We start from the raw sequence: 18,139 nt of genomic DNA, 5'->3' as shown, positions 1-18,139 counted from the left end.
TTAGTTGGTGACCAAAATTACATTAATTTTGTGTGTTCACATTAGTTACCATATGTTGGTCGAAAATTTTGCTTATTAAAGAGGGAAATAATTATTAATATGTACAGCTTGACAGATAAAATCTTTCAGAACATGAGATACATTAGTGAAACATAATAAAAGAAATCAGTGATTTTTTTTAAAAAGTAAAAACCATGACTACTGAAAAAAAGACATTGTATAATACAAAGACATCTGAAAATCATAGGCTTTATAGGTTATATTTTGGGGTGTAAGTTAACAATTTGATGAAGAAAATTATCAAAGACCTTTACATAAAATACCCAGTTAAATCTAGCCTTCTTTTTTACAATTGCCTTTATTCGAAGATGTTTGTTTCTTATAATTCTGTCTAGTCCTGAATGACTTGGCTCATAAGAATTATGCTGTGCTTAGTTTGTAGTAGTGGAATTAACCTTATTCCTTTTAAGGCGTGGAACATAAATAAAAGTGCAAATTGTAATTTCTCTTAACAGCTGTAACATCTTATGAAGATCTTGGACTCTTTGCATTTGGATTACCTGGAAAGGTAATTTTTTCTCCTTATTATGTCCAAAACCCAAAGTGGCATTTTTTGCTTTGGTTTCAAGTTAAAACAGACAAGCATGTATAGGAGAAAGACATGAAAGGAAGGTAAAGTGAGATGAGACAGAATGATGAGAGCAGGCAGAGAAAGAGAAGAAATCTCTCTATGCACCCTTCCTAAAAATACATCAATAAGTTCAACACTTAACTCTTCTAGTACATTTCACTCCAATGAAGGAGCTCAATGACTTGAAGAATTTTCAAAGAGTAACAATGGCCCATTTTAACTTTTCCATATTAATTTTGATTGTATTCTTTGAACAAATTCTCATTAAGACAAGAGAAGAAAGCAGTGTAGCATCAAGATTATAGCATGGCTATATACAAAACCAGTCATTAGAAGATCATATCACTTAAGAGTTGAACAGTACTGCAAGATTATTTAGCTATCCTCTCATTTATAGGTGAGGAAATTAAGTTAAGGACCAGAGAAATTAAGGGGCCTATTTATCAACAATTACATAAAATCAGTACTACATCCTAGGACTCCAGACTCTAAGTCTACTGCTTTTCCTGCTCAAAATAAGGCAAATAATAGCAACTTGTCTTGGGCCCTAGCATTCATTTGTGATAGGCATACTAAACTGTTTAAGAGATAGGGAAAAACACTGTCTTCTTCTATAGGTAATCAGGAGTTAAACATTATAATCAACGCTGTAGCTTTTTTTTTTTTAATTTCTGAAGAGCTACTATACTTCAAAACCCATATTAATTTTGGTTCCAAATAGGAATTTTTCCTTTTGTTTGTAAATCTGTTGCTTGTGTTTTTGTTTATTTTTTGATTGACAAATTAAAATTAATTTTATCATATACATGTTGTTTTGAAATGTGTGTACATTGTGGAATGGCTAAATTGAGCTAATTAACATTTGTACTACCTAAAATACTTATCATTTTTTTGGTTTGTTTTATTTTTAATCTAAAAAGATAATATGTTTGCAGATGGTTAAACTAACTTCTAAGAAGTGAATCTTGGAGGAAAAGATATAGCTATGTGATGGGGAAGAAAACCTGTATTTATATTGGAATTAATTTTGTTTTTAAAGTACAAAAGAGAATGTTTAAATCATATACTATGTAGCAGCATCACTTGGACTTTAATAACCTGAAACCTGAACAAAACACAATATGTTACTTGAGGGTAAAGGATTTTATTAATCAGCCTTGGTAATAATTTCTGTTTTCTAGAGATCAGAATGTTTAGTGTAATCAGTGGTCAATATCCTACATCTGTCACCAAGGACGAAGAAGAAAATGTATTCGTAGAAGAAAATTCTCGAAGTAATTTTGTATGATCTATAAACATGATCTATAAACACATCAACATCACTGTCATCTCACCTTAGTATTTCCTGCAGTCCTTGCATAGCAGCAAAGCCTAAAAGAGTATGGATTGTTGAGAGTCTCCTTTTCCCACAATGCTAGAGGAGTTGCATTACCATTTTTATATATGTACCCTGTTCGTAGTAGGCAGGTGCACTAGACAAAGCATACCTCTGAATGCGGAGGAGTGTTGTTATTTGTTTGTATATTTCCTCCCCACTTCCACAATTGGGTTGAAACTTTCCTATTTCCTTCTCTCTAGATATGATATAGATATTATACATGATAGGATAATATTGTTCTGAGAATGCAAAAAATATTTTTGAAGTGTTTTTAACTTTTTAAGGAAGATTTTAAAAGTGTCTATAAATTGATATATACTCATCAGACAAATATTTATCGATCAAACACTATGTGCCATGCACTGTGCTAGGCACTGAAGACATAAGTAATTAAGTAGGTATATAGGTAGGTAGGTAGATATTTTGGTTTTCTAGATAGTGAATAATTAAATTCAGCCAAAGAATGGAAAAATAATCATCAATAAGTTGATATTATTGCATTTTACAATATATTAATAGAAAAGATATCCAAATTTTATGTATAGCTGACACTAGATATCATTTGTACTGAAGATAGTATACACAAGTTCAAAATAGTCATTGTACAAATAACTGGCATTTTGAAACTAATTTTTAAATGGATTGAGACGCAAAGTTCCTTCTGGAAAACATTAGAGTGGCAACCACCACATCTCCAAAGACACCTTGCTAAATTTCCATATCATTAGCCCTCCTCTGCAAACCCCAACACCCGTAGGACCCAGTAACTTAGCTTGTTTCTGCTCTGTCATTGATGGAATTCCTAGTATAGATGGGCCTAAAGGATGATCTGTTCTCAATCCATGTAGGACTGAATGATGCTGGCTAGCTAATCAGCTCCAAACATACATTAAAAGTTCTGATACACTAAGATTTGAGTGATTGAAAGGCCCAAGTAGAAGCACAATGTTTTACCATTTCCTCTGAGCATATCTGACTGCCTTGAGTTTCCCAGGAATCTCATCAAAGATGTTAAGCTACCAAGCCTGCAGACTGAATTTTGTTTGACTCAAATCTTTTTTATTTTTAAATGGTTACCAACTAAGAGTCATGAAAATTTGAAAAAAATTCAATCTCTGACTTTCCTTGGAAAATCAGAAGATCTGCTTATATTAGATCCACATTCTCACATGCCATCAACTGGCGAGAGCTGAGTAGCAGCTGCCCCATTTTGAAAGGGAAGGAGTTTTCTAATATACTACAGTTCTTGCCACCTCCTGTTATCTTATGCTCAACTTATGTCATTTTTGAGTTGGAAATATTTTGCCTACATTTTCAGGATCTGAGAGTGTTTGGTCTTTATAATTTTCTGCTCTAGTCTTTATTAAACCCTGGGACTGAGATGCTCAAAGGCTGGGTGTATGCTAAGCTGATATACTCAGAAAACTATATCATTTCATTTTAGGCAATACAGCATTGGCACAGCACATCCCAACTTGTCTTGGTCTCCCTACTAAACCAGTGTAGTAAAACCAGTAAGAAAGAGAGAATAACACACCCACCCCATAGATTGAGTTTTAATTTTTTGTACTTTGATAATCACTAGCTTTTAATATTTTTAACTATTTAAAAATGACTGCCAAGAAAAATTTCAAAAATGTTCTTTATAGTAACCATGGAACTATAAAAGAAAGGTTTTTTTAATGTAATGATTATTAATTTTATATATTATGAATGACAATTTATTTCCAATTTCTGTTCACTCATGACTTATGCATCTATTTTTTAGTAACAGTTATTTGATATTAATAAAATACTAATCGTTATATTATTTCCCCTTTTATCTTCTGAATGTATTTGTTCTTTTATAGGTGGTGGTGGCAGCCACCATAATAATTCAGAATATTGGAGGTAAGGAATTGAAAGTGGACCTCTTATGCATAGATATGATGGAAATAATTTACTTCCTTTTGGTTTCTTGCCTTACTACAGGTCTAGCTGGGAACCTGAACCTCTGTAGACATAGGTATTTTTAGATATTTATTTATTTATTTATTGAGACAGAGTCTTGCTCTGTTGCCTGGGCTAGAGTGCTGTGGCATCAGCCTAGCTCATAGGAACCTCAAACTCCTGGGTTCAAGCAATCCTCTTTCTTCAGCCTCCTGAGTAGCTGGGACTACAGGTGTGCACCACCACACCTGGCTAATTTTTTCTTTCTTTCTTTCTCTCTTTCAGTTGCCCAGCTAATTTTTTCTATTTTTTAGTATAGACAGGGTCTCACTCTTGCTCAGGCTGGTCTCAAACTCCTGACCTCAAGCGATGCTCCCGCCTCAGTCTCCCAGAGTGCTAGGATTATAGGTGTGAGCCACTGCGCCTGGCCAATCTCAATACTAAGAACTATGTAGAAATAAAATTACTGTTGATTATAGACAGCTATTGACTAAATGTATTAAACATTTAAATCTAAAGTATGAGAATCACGTATGTATATGTTATGAAGAAGTTGCATAATGTTGAATAATATCTTTTATCATTGACTGGAGTGTTAAATAAATGCTATTAGATTAAAGGAAAATACACAGACAAAGTTAGTTCTTACACAGGGTATGATCTGAGGACATTTTCATCTTATTTTTTACATGTAACAGTTTAAAATAATTTAAAGATAACGTTTTAGTAAATTTCAATTCTGATACTCTAATTCCATCATTAATGGGTTTTTTGGTCAAGGAAAAATTAACATTCCATCAATGAATTGTGCTTGCCATTGTTTTGGAATCCTGAATATTCATGTTTTAATTCTTTTTCATGAAAAAAAAATTTATCAAATGAGTAGAATTATTTCTTGCATGCTATACCAAATAATTTTCTCCTAACTCACACTGCTTCACACTTGGCAATAGAAGTCAGGAAGACCAGTCTCTTCCTTTATGAATTTATATAATGTCATTGATTGTAAGATGTTTTAGAATAATTTTTTTATTTAGCAAATATGTATTGCTTAACTGTACCCTTAAAATGTTTCTGACTATGAATGTATATTTTGATATTTTCTATCCCTCATTATCTTCTCTGTATAGGTACTAAGAACTATCACATTTTATTTAGATTAGATTCAACAGTTTAATTGAATTAGTTTAACAGTTTATGTAGAATGTTCAGTTAAGGAATTTGGATCCAAATTTGTGACCCTGGCACAAATGTCTACTGTTGTATTTTCTGTATCTTTCACCTTGATTCCTTCCTTGTTCTCTAATCTTGTTTGTAACTATTATTAGACATGACTCTATTTTAGCACTTGCTATTATTAAATTTAAGTTATCTCTGTATATGCTCACCCACTGTATTGTAAGCTCCTTTAAGGCAAGGATTATGTCTCATTTCTCTTTGTACACTCCCAGCACCTTGCACAATACCTGGGCTTCATAAACCTTTGTTGAGCTGAGTGGAGCTGAAACGATTAGTATGATATATTTCCAAGTACTTTTAGTATTATAGATACATGTATCAAGAAGAGAAAAGGGGAATGCTAGACTGATCACTAGACTTCAAATATTTGAAAGGCTAAACATGAAATACGAAAAAGACTCTAGACTAATTCATTATTGTTCTAGAAGGCAGAACTGGTTCTAATGGAAAGACATCTACAGAGAAGCTGATTTGGAATACCTTTGTAACTAAGCTGTGTAATAATGAGGATGGCCTGCACACCTTTGGAAATGTTCCTTATCCCTGAAAACATTCAGAGCTGATTGGTCAATTATCAGAATGTTTTAGAAAGGATTCTTGCATTTTAGTGGATAAATCATGAGTTTTCTCAACTCTTTAAGTTTGTTGGTTTGCTTGTTTATTGTAGAACTTTTTTTTTTTTTTTTTTTTAGGAGAAGGAAAGAGAAGTTTATTACTTTGCTGGCAAAGGTGGAGGATGGAGACTCCTGTCTGAAATGCCATAGTCCTAATAATAAGCAGAAATACAGAGCTTTTAAAGGTTGGATTCTCAGCATCAGGCAATTGCTGTTCAGCTACAGTTGATTATTCTAATTGCCCCATCTCCGCTGAAGACAATTTGTGGAACTTTTTCAAAAAAGTGATTTAGGAACAGTCACAGCAAATTTCTATTTGTTTGTTTGTTTGTTTGTTTGTTTGTTTGTTTTAGACAGGGTCTTGCTCTGTCACCTGGGCTAGAGTGCAGTGGGCATCATCATAGTTAACTGTAACCTCCAACTCCTGGGCTCAAGTGCTTCTCCTGCCTCAACCCCTGGAGTACTTGGGACTATAGGTGTGCACCACTATACCAGCCTAATTTTTTTATTTTTTGTATAGACGAGGTCTCTCGCTCAGGCTAGTCCCAGAGGCCCTCCTGCCTCTGCCTTCCAGAATGCTAGGATTACAAGCATGAGCCACCACACCTAGCAGTCACAGTAATTTTTAATGTCCCTTAAATTCAGAAAAGCTGGTAATATTTATCTGGTTTTTAGAATGATGTTCTCATGATATTCTTGATGTTGGTTAAAAGTTTATTTATTGAGATCTCACTGTGTAATAACTGAATAAAGTATTTTTAGAGTTTTTTATTTTCTTTTTTCTTTGCTAGATATGCACAAGTCATTTCTTTATTTTAATAGAATTGGAAGCTTGCTCTTGTGAGCCTGGGAAACATTGTGAGACCCCATCTCTAGGAAAAAAATTTTTTTAATGAGCCTAACGTGGTGACACATGCCTGTAGTCAGTCCCAGCTACTCAGAAAGCTGAGGTGGGAGCATACCTAGAGTCCAGGAATTTGAGGCTACAATGAGCTATGATTGCACCACTGTACTCCAGCCTGGGCAACACAGTGGGACCCTGTCTCAAAAAAAAAAAATTTTTGTTCCATGGGTCTTTCAGCAAAGACCCAGTTTATTTCCTACATCTCCATATTCCATAAATCAAAGTAATTTGCTCATTCATTTATGTCCCTAGTACTTAGCACATAGGATGCATTCAGTAAGTAATACTTATTATAGGAGGAAAAGAAGGAATAAGAGAGGAAAGGAGAGAGGGAAAAGCTAGTGACCTGGCTTAGTACACGTTTAAGAGGAAGAAGGGAGTTGATTGATCAACCAGGGAGAGAAGATCACAGAAAATATAAATAAGCATATAGTTTCTTTAGGAAAGAATCCACTCTCAGAACTTCACAGAGAATATTTTTTCCCCCAGGATCAATCAGACACCAAGTATTAGTCACAGGGCACTAGTGTGATCTAACAAATTAATTGGAAAAATCTAGTCTTCAAATAATCTCTAAATCTTTTAATGGAAAAAAATACAACTCACTAAATTTAGCACTCTTATTCTAAGGTTCTAGAAATCTTTGCCTTTAGAAAATGGAGAGCCATATAGTAAATTACCACTTAAAAGCAATTCCTGATCTTTTCCCAACACTAATGAATTGGGGGACTGAAATAGGCCAGAGCCTGTGGTAGCCTTCTGCTGTCCATTTCCTCAGGAGCTGGAGTAGTATTTGCTGGAGTCATTGTTACTGGACTCAAAGTCAGAAAACAGACATCTGGAAGTTTTAATATTTAATGCTATTAACAGGCAAGAGAATTCTGGCTTAGAGAGTTTGAATTTGGTGAACTAGTAAAAGGATTAAGAACTGTAGTAGAAAATAAATATAGGTGGTTTTCACATAGTTCCTCTGATTTGCATTATGTGATTCTTTTCCTTAAAACTAAGGTAAATAGTTAGTTTCATGTTCATTTGAACTCTTGAGATAGACCATTCAGTAGGCTAGAATATCACTAGAAATCAAAACAGTAAACCTCACCTCAGATTCTTAATCAAGCCAGAGAAAGTCCTATTAATTCTTACAAGTACATGATAAAAACAAAGTCAATTGATATTATATCTGGTTTCATATTTTGTCCAGTTCAAAATGTGGAAAGATGAGCGGCTCCTAAGAGAATGTTAAAGTTTTGTTTTTCTCTTATAAATATGAAGGACTACTACGGTTAGCTTGTTCTTTCCTCAGTTCTTCAAAGCCCCAGTTCTTTAAAGGAGATTAAAGATTTAATCACTGTTACATATTGTGAAAGGAGAACCCTAAACATTAGTAGTCTTAGGTAAACCCCCTGAAATTGCTAGAATGACCCAGATTTTTCAGTCTTGTACAGAACCACAAGCCTTACTCTGGCAGCCTTTATTAATACCTCAATGTGGGAATCTAAGTTTAAAGAGAACCCCAGTAACCTTTTACGTACTCAGGTGGGAGTTTCTAAATCTCATAAACAGAAAGGTATAAATAAGATTAGTTTCAGTTGAGAACTGTAAAAACCTCAAATTCTCAGTACTTGAAAAATTCAAAATTTAATATTAGATAAGTTAGAAACTATTTGAATTTATTCTCTTCTTGTTCATTTATTGGTTTATTTGTTTATTGGTAGGATAGTGAAGTACTCAGTCTTTCCTTCCCATGCACTAGTTTGTATTCTCTTGGGAAACTGGGATTGGGCATGCTGTTAGAACGCCATCTGCTGATCAGTGTGTCTGTAGTGAAACTGCGGCTTTTTTGAGACTGAGCAGTATTGTCCAGAAATTCTAGAAAACACTTAGAAGTACAGGAAATTTGGAAGGAGAGTCTTTTTCACAAGTACCTCATTTGACAACATTTGCTGGTAATGTGTCATTTTTTTAAAGTTTTTAAAATAATGTTTTTCTTAATGATTTCTATTGAAATTTGATTATAAAATTATAACTTTTTCAGAATAGGAGGTATTCTGGTCACTTTTTATTCAAATTTAAGGTCTTGGTAAATGATAAAACAAAGACATATTTTGCTAGGGTTATAGAACATTTTCTCCCATATATTTTGATTTCCATTTATGTATGAATTAGGAAAATGACATTGTTTTCAAGGTTTTAAAAAAGGTCCTTTAAAAAAAAAAGAGACTGTATTGTGTACTATTTGAGTGGAGATAGAATTTCAATGGCATTTAGACATTTAGTGGGACCAACAAATTAATAAGACATGTTGAATAGAATAAACCAGTTACTATCTATGACTAAAAACACGTTTGAAATAAAATTGAATCTCTCTTAGATGGAAAGGCAAACTTATTATTTCATCCCAAATGCATCTGTTTGTTTAGGGATGACTGACTAATCCTTTAAGAAATTGCTAAACTTCCCCCAAGTGCTGAAACCCTAATTCTGTTTTTAAAATAGCTGCAAGTAATCCTGTCTTCATGTTTATATTAAATGTTTAACAGAAAGGATAATTATCTTTGTAAACTCATGATTTCTTATGCCCAAACTCGCAGGAAGGACTTGTCTTCTTCTTTAAGGTGTATGCTTAATTAATGAAAAATTGAGAAGCATTTTCAGAGTAGTGGGGAAAAAGTCCATAGGAATACAGGATTTGGGGGCAGAGGGATTGGTTTCTGTTTTTATTTTTTAGATTTCAGTGGAGTGTTAATAATTCAAATATGTGAGCATAGGAAACTTTATCTTCAGAATTATAATCATAGCTGTAAATGCAGTAGAATCATAGCAGAGATGCAGTAGAGTCATATCATGAAACTTAATAAGTTTTGGACTAATCACTTCACCAAACCAGCTACAAAACTGAAATGGAGTACCTTGAGAATATATCTCAAGGGGAACTGAGTGTTGCTAAAGCTTCTGGCTGATGTTCTTTGTTATAGAGATTCTTTATTTCCTTTGAACTCAACTGTTAACTCAGCATTCAGAAGCAGTGTGTTTAGGTGCTGATTAAAAAAAAAAAAAGTAATTCTGAAGAGTGGTCCTTTGGTAGACTTTCCTTATTTTTCTTTGCTTTGGTTAATTACTTCTTCGCTGTGCTCCTATACTTTCCTAAAGCATAATAGTTAATGGAACAAGTTTCTCAAGCCAGACTGGCTGTTTCCACCGTTATTGGCCTGGGCACATTACTTCTTTGTGCCTTCATTTCTTCTGTGAAATAAATAATATCTCCTTCACAGGTTTGTGTGAAAATTAAATGAGGAAATAATTTGCACATCACTTAGAATACTGCCAAGCATATAATAGGCATCCAAAAAAAAGTAAAAAGATGGGCTGTTCTCATGGATCTTCTCACAGAGTTTCTTCCCGTTTTCTCTGTTACTAACATCTCTCCTCTCAACCTCCCTGCCCCAAACTCTGTGTTTCTCCCTATGATTATATCAACCAGTATCAATACCTTGCTACTTCCTATTGCCTAATCAAATTGTACCCTTTTTAGTCATTTCTTTTGCTTTTTCCAAATGGTTTTTGAAGAATGCTTTTAACTTCTGTGTTTTGATTAGGTTGACAGATTTTTAATTTCCTTCTCAGGACGACAGATTTTTCCCCATAGTAAGCACTGTGGTTTTTTAGCTCTTAAAATACACACCAACATTCTCTAAGAAAGATGCAATATTTTACATGTTTTATTATATTTGTATCTTGTATGCTGAGTTCTATTAGCTATGTTTAAAATGAAGGAGAAAAGAATACCTATTTAGTTAATGTGCTGAAACTTAAATGATTCATAATGGCTGTATACCTGTCATCAAGGTATATCTTCTAACACTAATTTTGGCTTTGGTGGTGTGGAGACCAGAACCACTTAACTATAAGCATGGCTTTTGTGGATGCCCCTGTTACAGCTATTAATTTCAAGTACAACATGGTGTGTCTTGTATTAGGAGTCTATACTATGTATTGGTGTCAGCAAAAATCATTTACAAATTCTTGCTTATGACTGGTCTCTAAGATAAGTCTTTAAAGACTTTTTTATCCGTTAATAGAAGATATGAGACAAAAAGTGTGGCAGCCAGCTATTCGATCTACTAAAAATTTTGGTTAAAAACAATGAATGTATGAGCTTTCCTACTGATACTGTATCTTTAAAACCTTTATAGATCATTTTATTGAGCTGATTATTCTTTTTATGTGAATTTAATGAAGATATATTAATATTTCCTAAGTTGATGTATATTTTGTAATCTTTGTTTCTTCTCTGTATTATATATTCTATAATGTGTTAAGGTGCTAGTCCTTGCGTGAAAATTTACTTGTGCTTAAGAAAAAAACAGTTTCCACCATGAATAGAATAGTCTATTTCTTTGTTTTACTTGCTTCATCGGTGGGGTTTTTCCCCCATAGTAAGCATTGTGGTTTTGTAGCTCTTAAAATATACACCAACATTCTCTAAGAAAGAAGCAGTATTTTACATGTTTTATTATATTTGTACCTTGTATGCTGAGGTCTTTTTTGAGAGAGAAACACATGTTTGGTGAGTTCATATTTCTTAAAATATGCATGATTCTTCAGACTGGAATCTAATGAAATAGGACTCCCATTTGAAAACTAAAGAGTTAAGGCTATAACAGAGGATAAAAGTGATCAAATGATTAGCCAGGGGCTAGTAGAAATTCTGGAAAGAATGACAGATTGTATATTAGAAAGAAATGTGATCTCATATTCATTGTAGCTTTATACATCTAAAGATCCAAAAGAAATAATAGGAAATTACTGAAAGAAATGAATGTCTGAAACTTTAGAATTGCATGTGGTGTTGGATTAATCCAAGCAAGAAAGACTGATAGGCAGATAATAAATTACATTGTGTAGGAAGTCTACATTCCTTGTTTTCAAGGTACTTTTGTCTTTTTTTTTTCTCAAAGTATATTTAAGTAGTTCTAGGCCAGTTTCAGAAAATTCAATTTATGATTTTCATCATTGCACCATATGTGTGTAGTTCTTTGGAATAAATAAAATATTATAAGGACTCCAAATCCTTGAGTGGAAGAGGTTAATCTAAACCATCCTTCTGTTCTGTGCCAAATTGATAGCATTTTTCCCTATGAGAATATGAACAATATAGAACACATTTTCACATACAGTCAATTGTGATACCCCATAAGTAAGAGTTTGCAGAAATGTCTCAATGGGTTTTACTCAATAGCTATACGTATGCTGGAGAAAAAGAAATAGTCATAAACTAAAAAATATACATATGTATATTTTCATTACAGAGAAGTGATTATTTGACTTCTAAATTTTACTTTGTCATAAGTACATATTATTTAACTAAAAAAATTGAGAGTGTGTGTATGTTTGTGTGTGAGTACTACTGTCTATTTCCATACAGATTTACACACAAACTGGTATGTATCCTTTTTTCTCTAAAGTTAAGTGGTCACACAGCATTATAATTGTAGAGAAGTTCAGCTACTTTCAAATATTTTGATTGAGAAATACACATTCTTCTTAAACTGTTTGAGCTTTTTAATCAAATTTTGCCCAGATTTTTGCCATTCAGACTTAGCGTTCATTTGTGTTCTTAGTTTTTGTAGGTCCAAGGAGAAAGTGAAATGTTTCCTGAAATATAAATAAGTAATAAAATTAATATGCACACAGAGTGTGCATATTCTTCATGGACATTTTCTTGTTGGCTCTTTTTTTTTTTTAATATACTTAATCTTCTAGGGGAAAGAGATTCTTATTCTGTTAAACTAAAATTTTGACTCCAAATCATCTGGGTTTCTCTATATTCAAGCATTTAAGGTTAAACTCAAGTATTTATATATAAATGAGTTCCATATTCTGTAGCCATATTAAAACTTTTCCTAGTATTTGATGGAAGGTTTATAGAATTTCTTTTATGTATGTCTGTATATATGTATTTAGAGACAGGGTCTTGCTCTGTCACCTTGCTCTCCACCTGCACTGGAGTGCAGTGGTCCTATCATAGCTCACTGCAACTTCAAACTTCTGGGCTCACTTGATCCTCCTGCCTCAGCCTCCCAAGTAGCTAGGATGATAGGCACGTGCTACCATGCCTGGCTAATTGGATGTTTCTATTTTTTGTGGAGACAGGGTCTTGCTGTGTTGCCCACGCTAGTCTCTAACTCATGGCTTCAACATGATCTTCCTACCTCTGCTTACCATAGTGCTGCGATTACATTTGTGAATCATCTAGCCTGGCCTGAATTTATTTTTTTATAACTACATCAGAATTACGGCCAGGCGCTCACACCTGAAATCCCAGCACTTTAGGAGGCCAAGACAGGAGGGTCACTTGAGACCAGGTGTTTGAGACCAGCCTGGGTAACATAGTGAGACCTCCGTCTCTACAAAAAATTTTAAAAATAGAAAACTAGCCGGGCATGGTGGCATACTCCTGTAGTCCCAGCTACTTGGGAGGCTGAGGGAGGAAAATTGTTTGAGCCCAGGAGTTGGAGGTTGCAGTGAGCTGTGGTTGTGCCACTGCACTCCAGCCTGGGTGACAGAGCAGGACCCTGTCTCTTAAAAAAAAAAAAAAAGAAAAGAAAAAAAGAATCATTGTTAAATTGCTAAAAGCTAGTTATTTCTTGGATCCTGTCAGATAAAATGTGATAAATAATGCTAGCTTCAGGTTCTGACTGTATAATACAAATGAGCCCTGTTAATAAAATAGAATAAAAGGAATTTTATTCCTTTGATATGCTTAATAGTTTCCACAGAGTCTTTTCTAATCTTTTTTAGAGAATAATTTTAGATGTAATTCATTATACATTCTATTTTTGTCCTATAATTACATATATTCATAATGTGGGTAGCAGAGAGAGGAAGAGAGAGAGAATGAGACTTCTGTGGTGGGGGGAGGCATCTCTCTCTAGTAAAAAAGAACAAATAATCAAAGTCATAAGCCATACTTACTAAACTACTGTTTCTGTGTCAGTTTTTGCTAAACTAACCTCTAATGCCTTGGAGAGGGGTGATAACATATAAGGGAGTTTTTGCAAAACTTCAAACAATTTCATTTATAAATGGCCTGTAATCAAGACCCTTTCTCTTACCTAAATAGTTTGCTTAAATGTAAGCAAAGGATACTTAATGAACTTATCAAACATTCTTCTCTACAAAGTTACTTATCTGCATTCCTGGTATATATATCTTTGGGATAGTGCATTATGAGTTACTCTTCCATATTTTGTCATAGCTCTAATGGACATCTGTGTTCCTAGATAGATTATTCTTTAATTCTTTAAAAATTATAGAATTCTAATAGGAATCCCCTTCTTTTTGCAGCTATGTCATCTTATCTTTTCATTATTAAAACAGAGCTTCCTGCTGCTATTTCAGAATTTTTGACTGGAGACTATAGTGGGTAAGAAAAAAATATTTGACATTGTATCCATTCATTTATTAATTAAAAAAATATTTATTAAGCTCTACTGGCAAGTGAAACAAATATAGTCCTTGCCCTCAAGACACTTACAAATTAGGCAGGGGTGGAGAAGTAATAGAGTAGAAAACACTCAACAGATGTTTATTGATTACCCATATGTACAAAGTACTGTGCTGTGAACCATCAGAAGCACCAGATATAATCCTTGCATTCCTTGGGGGCGTGAGATGGGCTAACACAGGTCTAAGATAGCTCTTGGAGAAGAATAAAAGAGAAATTTCTAGGGATATGAAAGATTGGGCTGGGGGATGGGGAAAAGCTAATGGTACTGGAAGTAAAGTTCTTAAAGTAAAAGAGTAAATAATATTGCTGTCACTTCTCAACAAATCACAGTGATAAAGAATTTGGCAGTTACAACCATACTATGTGAGATTCTTATTATATAGTAAGGTTAAAAAAATTATTTGCAAGTGCATTTCCTATTTTTTAACAATATTATAAACAATTCTAAACCACACTATATCTCCATTCTCCTTTATTTAAAAAAGACTAGGTTCTGAAGATTTGATTCATCCCTTTTGTGGAGAAAAAAATTAATTGTGCTTTTTGTTTCACTATGTAGAACAAGAAATTTTTAGAAAAATGAACTTGAAAAGATAGGACAAATCCTTTTAATTGTCATCAAGTTATTTCACACAGTTTTCAAACCACAACACAAAACCCATCAGACTTTTAGGTTTAAATATTTGGTTGTTTTGCTTCAATAATTAAACTTGTTCTGGAATGCAGGGAAAGTTTTCAGAATTCAGTTTTTAGCTTTGACATCTTGGCTTCCATTAGAGAATTCTACTTGCACAAGTGCAAATACATATTTGTAAGGAATGTGTGGTATACTTTAGAATAGAAACCATCAAGCAAATGTGATTGAAAAAAGGTAGATAGAAGTTCTTAATGATTTCACATCATCAGAATATAATGTGCCTTTGTATGGTACTTTATAGTTTACAGGGTTTCCACATTCAGTATCACATCTGATGCTCACAACTACCTTGTTTTATCTACAGCTTTATCTTGTTACATTTTGATTTTATGCTCTTAGTTTGATAAACACATGCTATAAGAAATAACTACGTGAAACTCACTTTTGTATTTGTTGTGAAAATATTGAGGACAGCTTCTATTATTCAAATTCTGTGTGAAAAATATATTTTATAATTTGGGGCTAAGAACTCAAAGCAGTATGATGTGGAATAAAGAATGCTAGACTAAGACAAAGGAGACGTGTGTTCTATCCATTTCAGATTCAGTAACTGCAGGAATCTAATTTAAATTCTTTTGGCCATATGACTGAACTTTGAGCCATAGGTTTTTTTACGTGTTGTAATGGGATTACAAATATTGTCTTCTTAACAAATTTTTCGGGATGATCAAATAAGATACTCTATATACATATGCTTTTATAAGCTGATAGCCCAATGTAAATGTGGAGAATTGAGAAATTCCAGTAATAATGACTATATTAAAGGTGGTGTTTCCCTTTTTACTCTGACTGCCAGGAAGCTCAGAGTCAAATTTGAATGTATTGCATAAATTGTGTTAATCCCAATAATTGTCATGTATGTTTTCCTTTTTGTTGGTCCTGAATTTGGTGACATTTATTTACATTTTTTATTGTCATATGTCTTTGTGGAAAGAGGAGAGATATAAATACGTGTAAAACTTTGAAATAATTAAAGTAATATGTGGCACAACTGATAGTGAAACTTAGATCTTCTTTCTCTAAAAGAGATGCTTTACCACAGCTTCATTTTAAATCATTTGCCATTTACATTGTTCAGGTTTTTTTCTTTTTTGTAAACAAAAATTAAAATGAACTCCCATCTCATATTAGTAGAAAATTGATTAAAATGTTAATTTTACATATCAGAAATGAATTTTTTAAATTGTGTACTTCAAAATACTATGGCCAGTTTTTATCTTCTCAGTTATGATGTTTTAAAATTGCACCTTTTTAACAACCTCATCTTGTTTTAAATGTAATATGTATTCAACTTATTGTGGATTTCAGAGTTTTGAAAACAATTAATAAATGGCTAATTATATTGGTTAGAATGCAGATAAATCATTAGTCTTTAAAGTTTAATGATGTAAAATAACTAAGAAGCAAATGTTATGATAATTAACTTTACTATCTATATAGGGCAGTTTATTTCTAGATAGAGTTACATAGCAGTATTTCCTCTAAGAGATCAGTATATTGATATGCTTATTTTAGGGTTTGATTTACAACACATTTTAATTAAGATCTTTCAGGTGTGCTTATTTTCTGGATTATCTATGAGTTTGACATACCTTTGTGAAATATAAATCTTTATAAAAATATTACCAAAAAGAAACTGTGTTCATAATATTCTAATTTCAAAGATTTCTATTAGAAGTAAGAAGCTATAATGCTTATACTGAACTTTCATGATACATCTATGTTTTTCAAAGAATAACTTATATTTTTAAAATCTATAGCTGTTAAAAGTTGGAAGCTCTCTGTTAACATTTAATGATCTTGTCAGGGGAATATGATTGACACAATTAAGTTGTCTTGCATTTGAGTTACATAATTGATATGGGATGTGAGTAAGATCCTAATTCAGAACATATGATACTCTTGTTCCATTCCATTCGGGAATGAAATTAAAGCAACTTATAAATAAATCTGGTTTTCATTAAAATATGGAAAAAAACGTCTGCATGCCAAAGCATTTGCAATACAGCCAAGGATTTATACTCTATATTTCATACTTGGAACATTTTTATCATATAGGATTAAATCCACAGATCAAACAAGTTTTCTAGGAAGTATAAAACTTTTTACTCTAATTCTTTTGGCTTAAAGACAGTGTACGTTTAGATCACAGTAGGAAAACAGGAGTTCTGTTAGATAATTCTTTATTCTCCCCTTAGAAAAAAATTTAAAGTTAGTACATTCTTCTAAAATCTTCATTTATTTTATAAATTTACTTAATATGCACTTTTTGAGATTTCTTTTTACTGGTTTGTATTTCTCAGGCTGAGGTTTTCTTTTGTAAGTTTAATCATTTCTGTTCTTTGGAAAATATCCATTGCCAAACACAATTCATTTAGCTGTGACACACACATGAAAGCTAAACTAACTTTACATTACTGTGGTACCTTTATTGTTAATGAATGATAAAGAAAAGCACTACGTTTACATTAGGCTTTATTAAAATAATTAATAAGGGTAAAAAAGATTAATAATAACCAGTAGAAAATTGTATTTTATAATAAAATTCTTTTTATATTAAAAATTTTAAGTTCAGTCCTGTGAAAAGGAGAGCACAAAGCATGATCTTGAAATAAATGAGGCAGTATCTGAAAAATAGCATAAACTTAGAGTGACTATTGAAGAATATTTTCATCACTACAATCACTAAGATCATCACCATCCTTTTGCTGATTTTACAGACATACACAATGAAGCTGTTGAGCCAGATGATCTCTAAGATCTCTTCTAGCTCTAACATTCTGTGACTCTATGATTTTGAGTTACTGCTGGGAAAAGGTAAAGTTATATTCAGACCCACAGTTCAGTGCTTTGGTCAGTCATATGATTTCTATGGACATAAATGACTTGTGGTCTGAAAGGGGATAAAATAACAGTTGTTCAGGATTTCAAAAATTGTTCCTTTATTCTTATGCTAGAGAAGAGTCCTGGTCCTGGGAATTAACATGTTCCTTTTTGTATAACTCTACCTTCATGACATTTTTTTTTCCTTTTAAAGAGAGATTTTGGTTTATAATTATTTTTTATTTTCTTATGGTAAAGAACACTTAACATGAGAGCCACACTCAACAGATTTTCCAGTGTACAATATACTATTGTTATCTAACAGGGACAGCAGAACTAACAGATGGAATCTGCTTCGGTGCTCCTTTGGGCATTTTTTCTCCTGGCACTGCAACTGTCTGGACCTGATAGTGG

At 33.0% G+C, this 18,139-nt stretch overlaps 1 protein-coding gene across 5 annotated transcripts in view; it reads left to right on the top strand.

The window, feature by feature from the left end:
- Nucleotides 1-18,139, top strand: part of SLC38A6 (solute carrier family 38 member 6) — a 68,895-nt gene that overhangs the window by 29,293 nt on the left and 21,463 nt on the right. For all 5 annotated transcript variants that reach the window (XR_006738611.1, XM_045566126.1, XM_045566121.1 and 2 more), the window contains exons 4-6: nt 516-568; nt 3,860-3,899; nt 14,043-14,121. Coding sequence is in view for 4 of the 5 variants with exons in the window: in XM_045566126.1 (XP_045422082.1) it covers nt 516-568; nt 3,860-3,899; nt 14,043-14,121 (172 nt within the window). In the remaining variant the exon portion in view is untranslated. The remainder of the gene's footprint in view (nt 1-515; nt 569-3,859; nt 3,900-14,042; nt 14,122-18,139) is intronic.

The sequence above is a fragment of the Lemur catta genome, chromosome 1, assembly GCF_020740605.2.
Source record: "Lemur catta isolate mLemCat1 chromosome 1, mLemCat1.pri, whole genome shotgun sequence".
Taxonomy (NCBI): Eukaryota; Metazoa; Chordata; class Mammalia; order Primates; family Lemuridae; genus Lemur; species Lemur catta.
The sequence above is the reverse complement of the archived record's forward strand: the minus strand, read 5'-3'. Positions and strand labels throughout refer to the sequence as shown.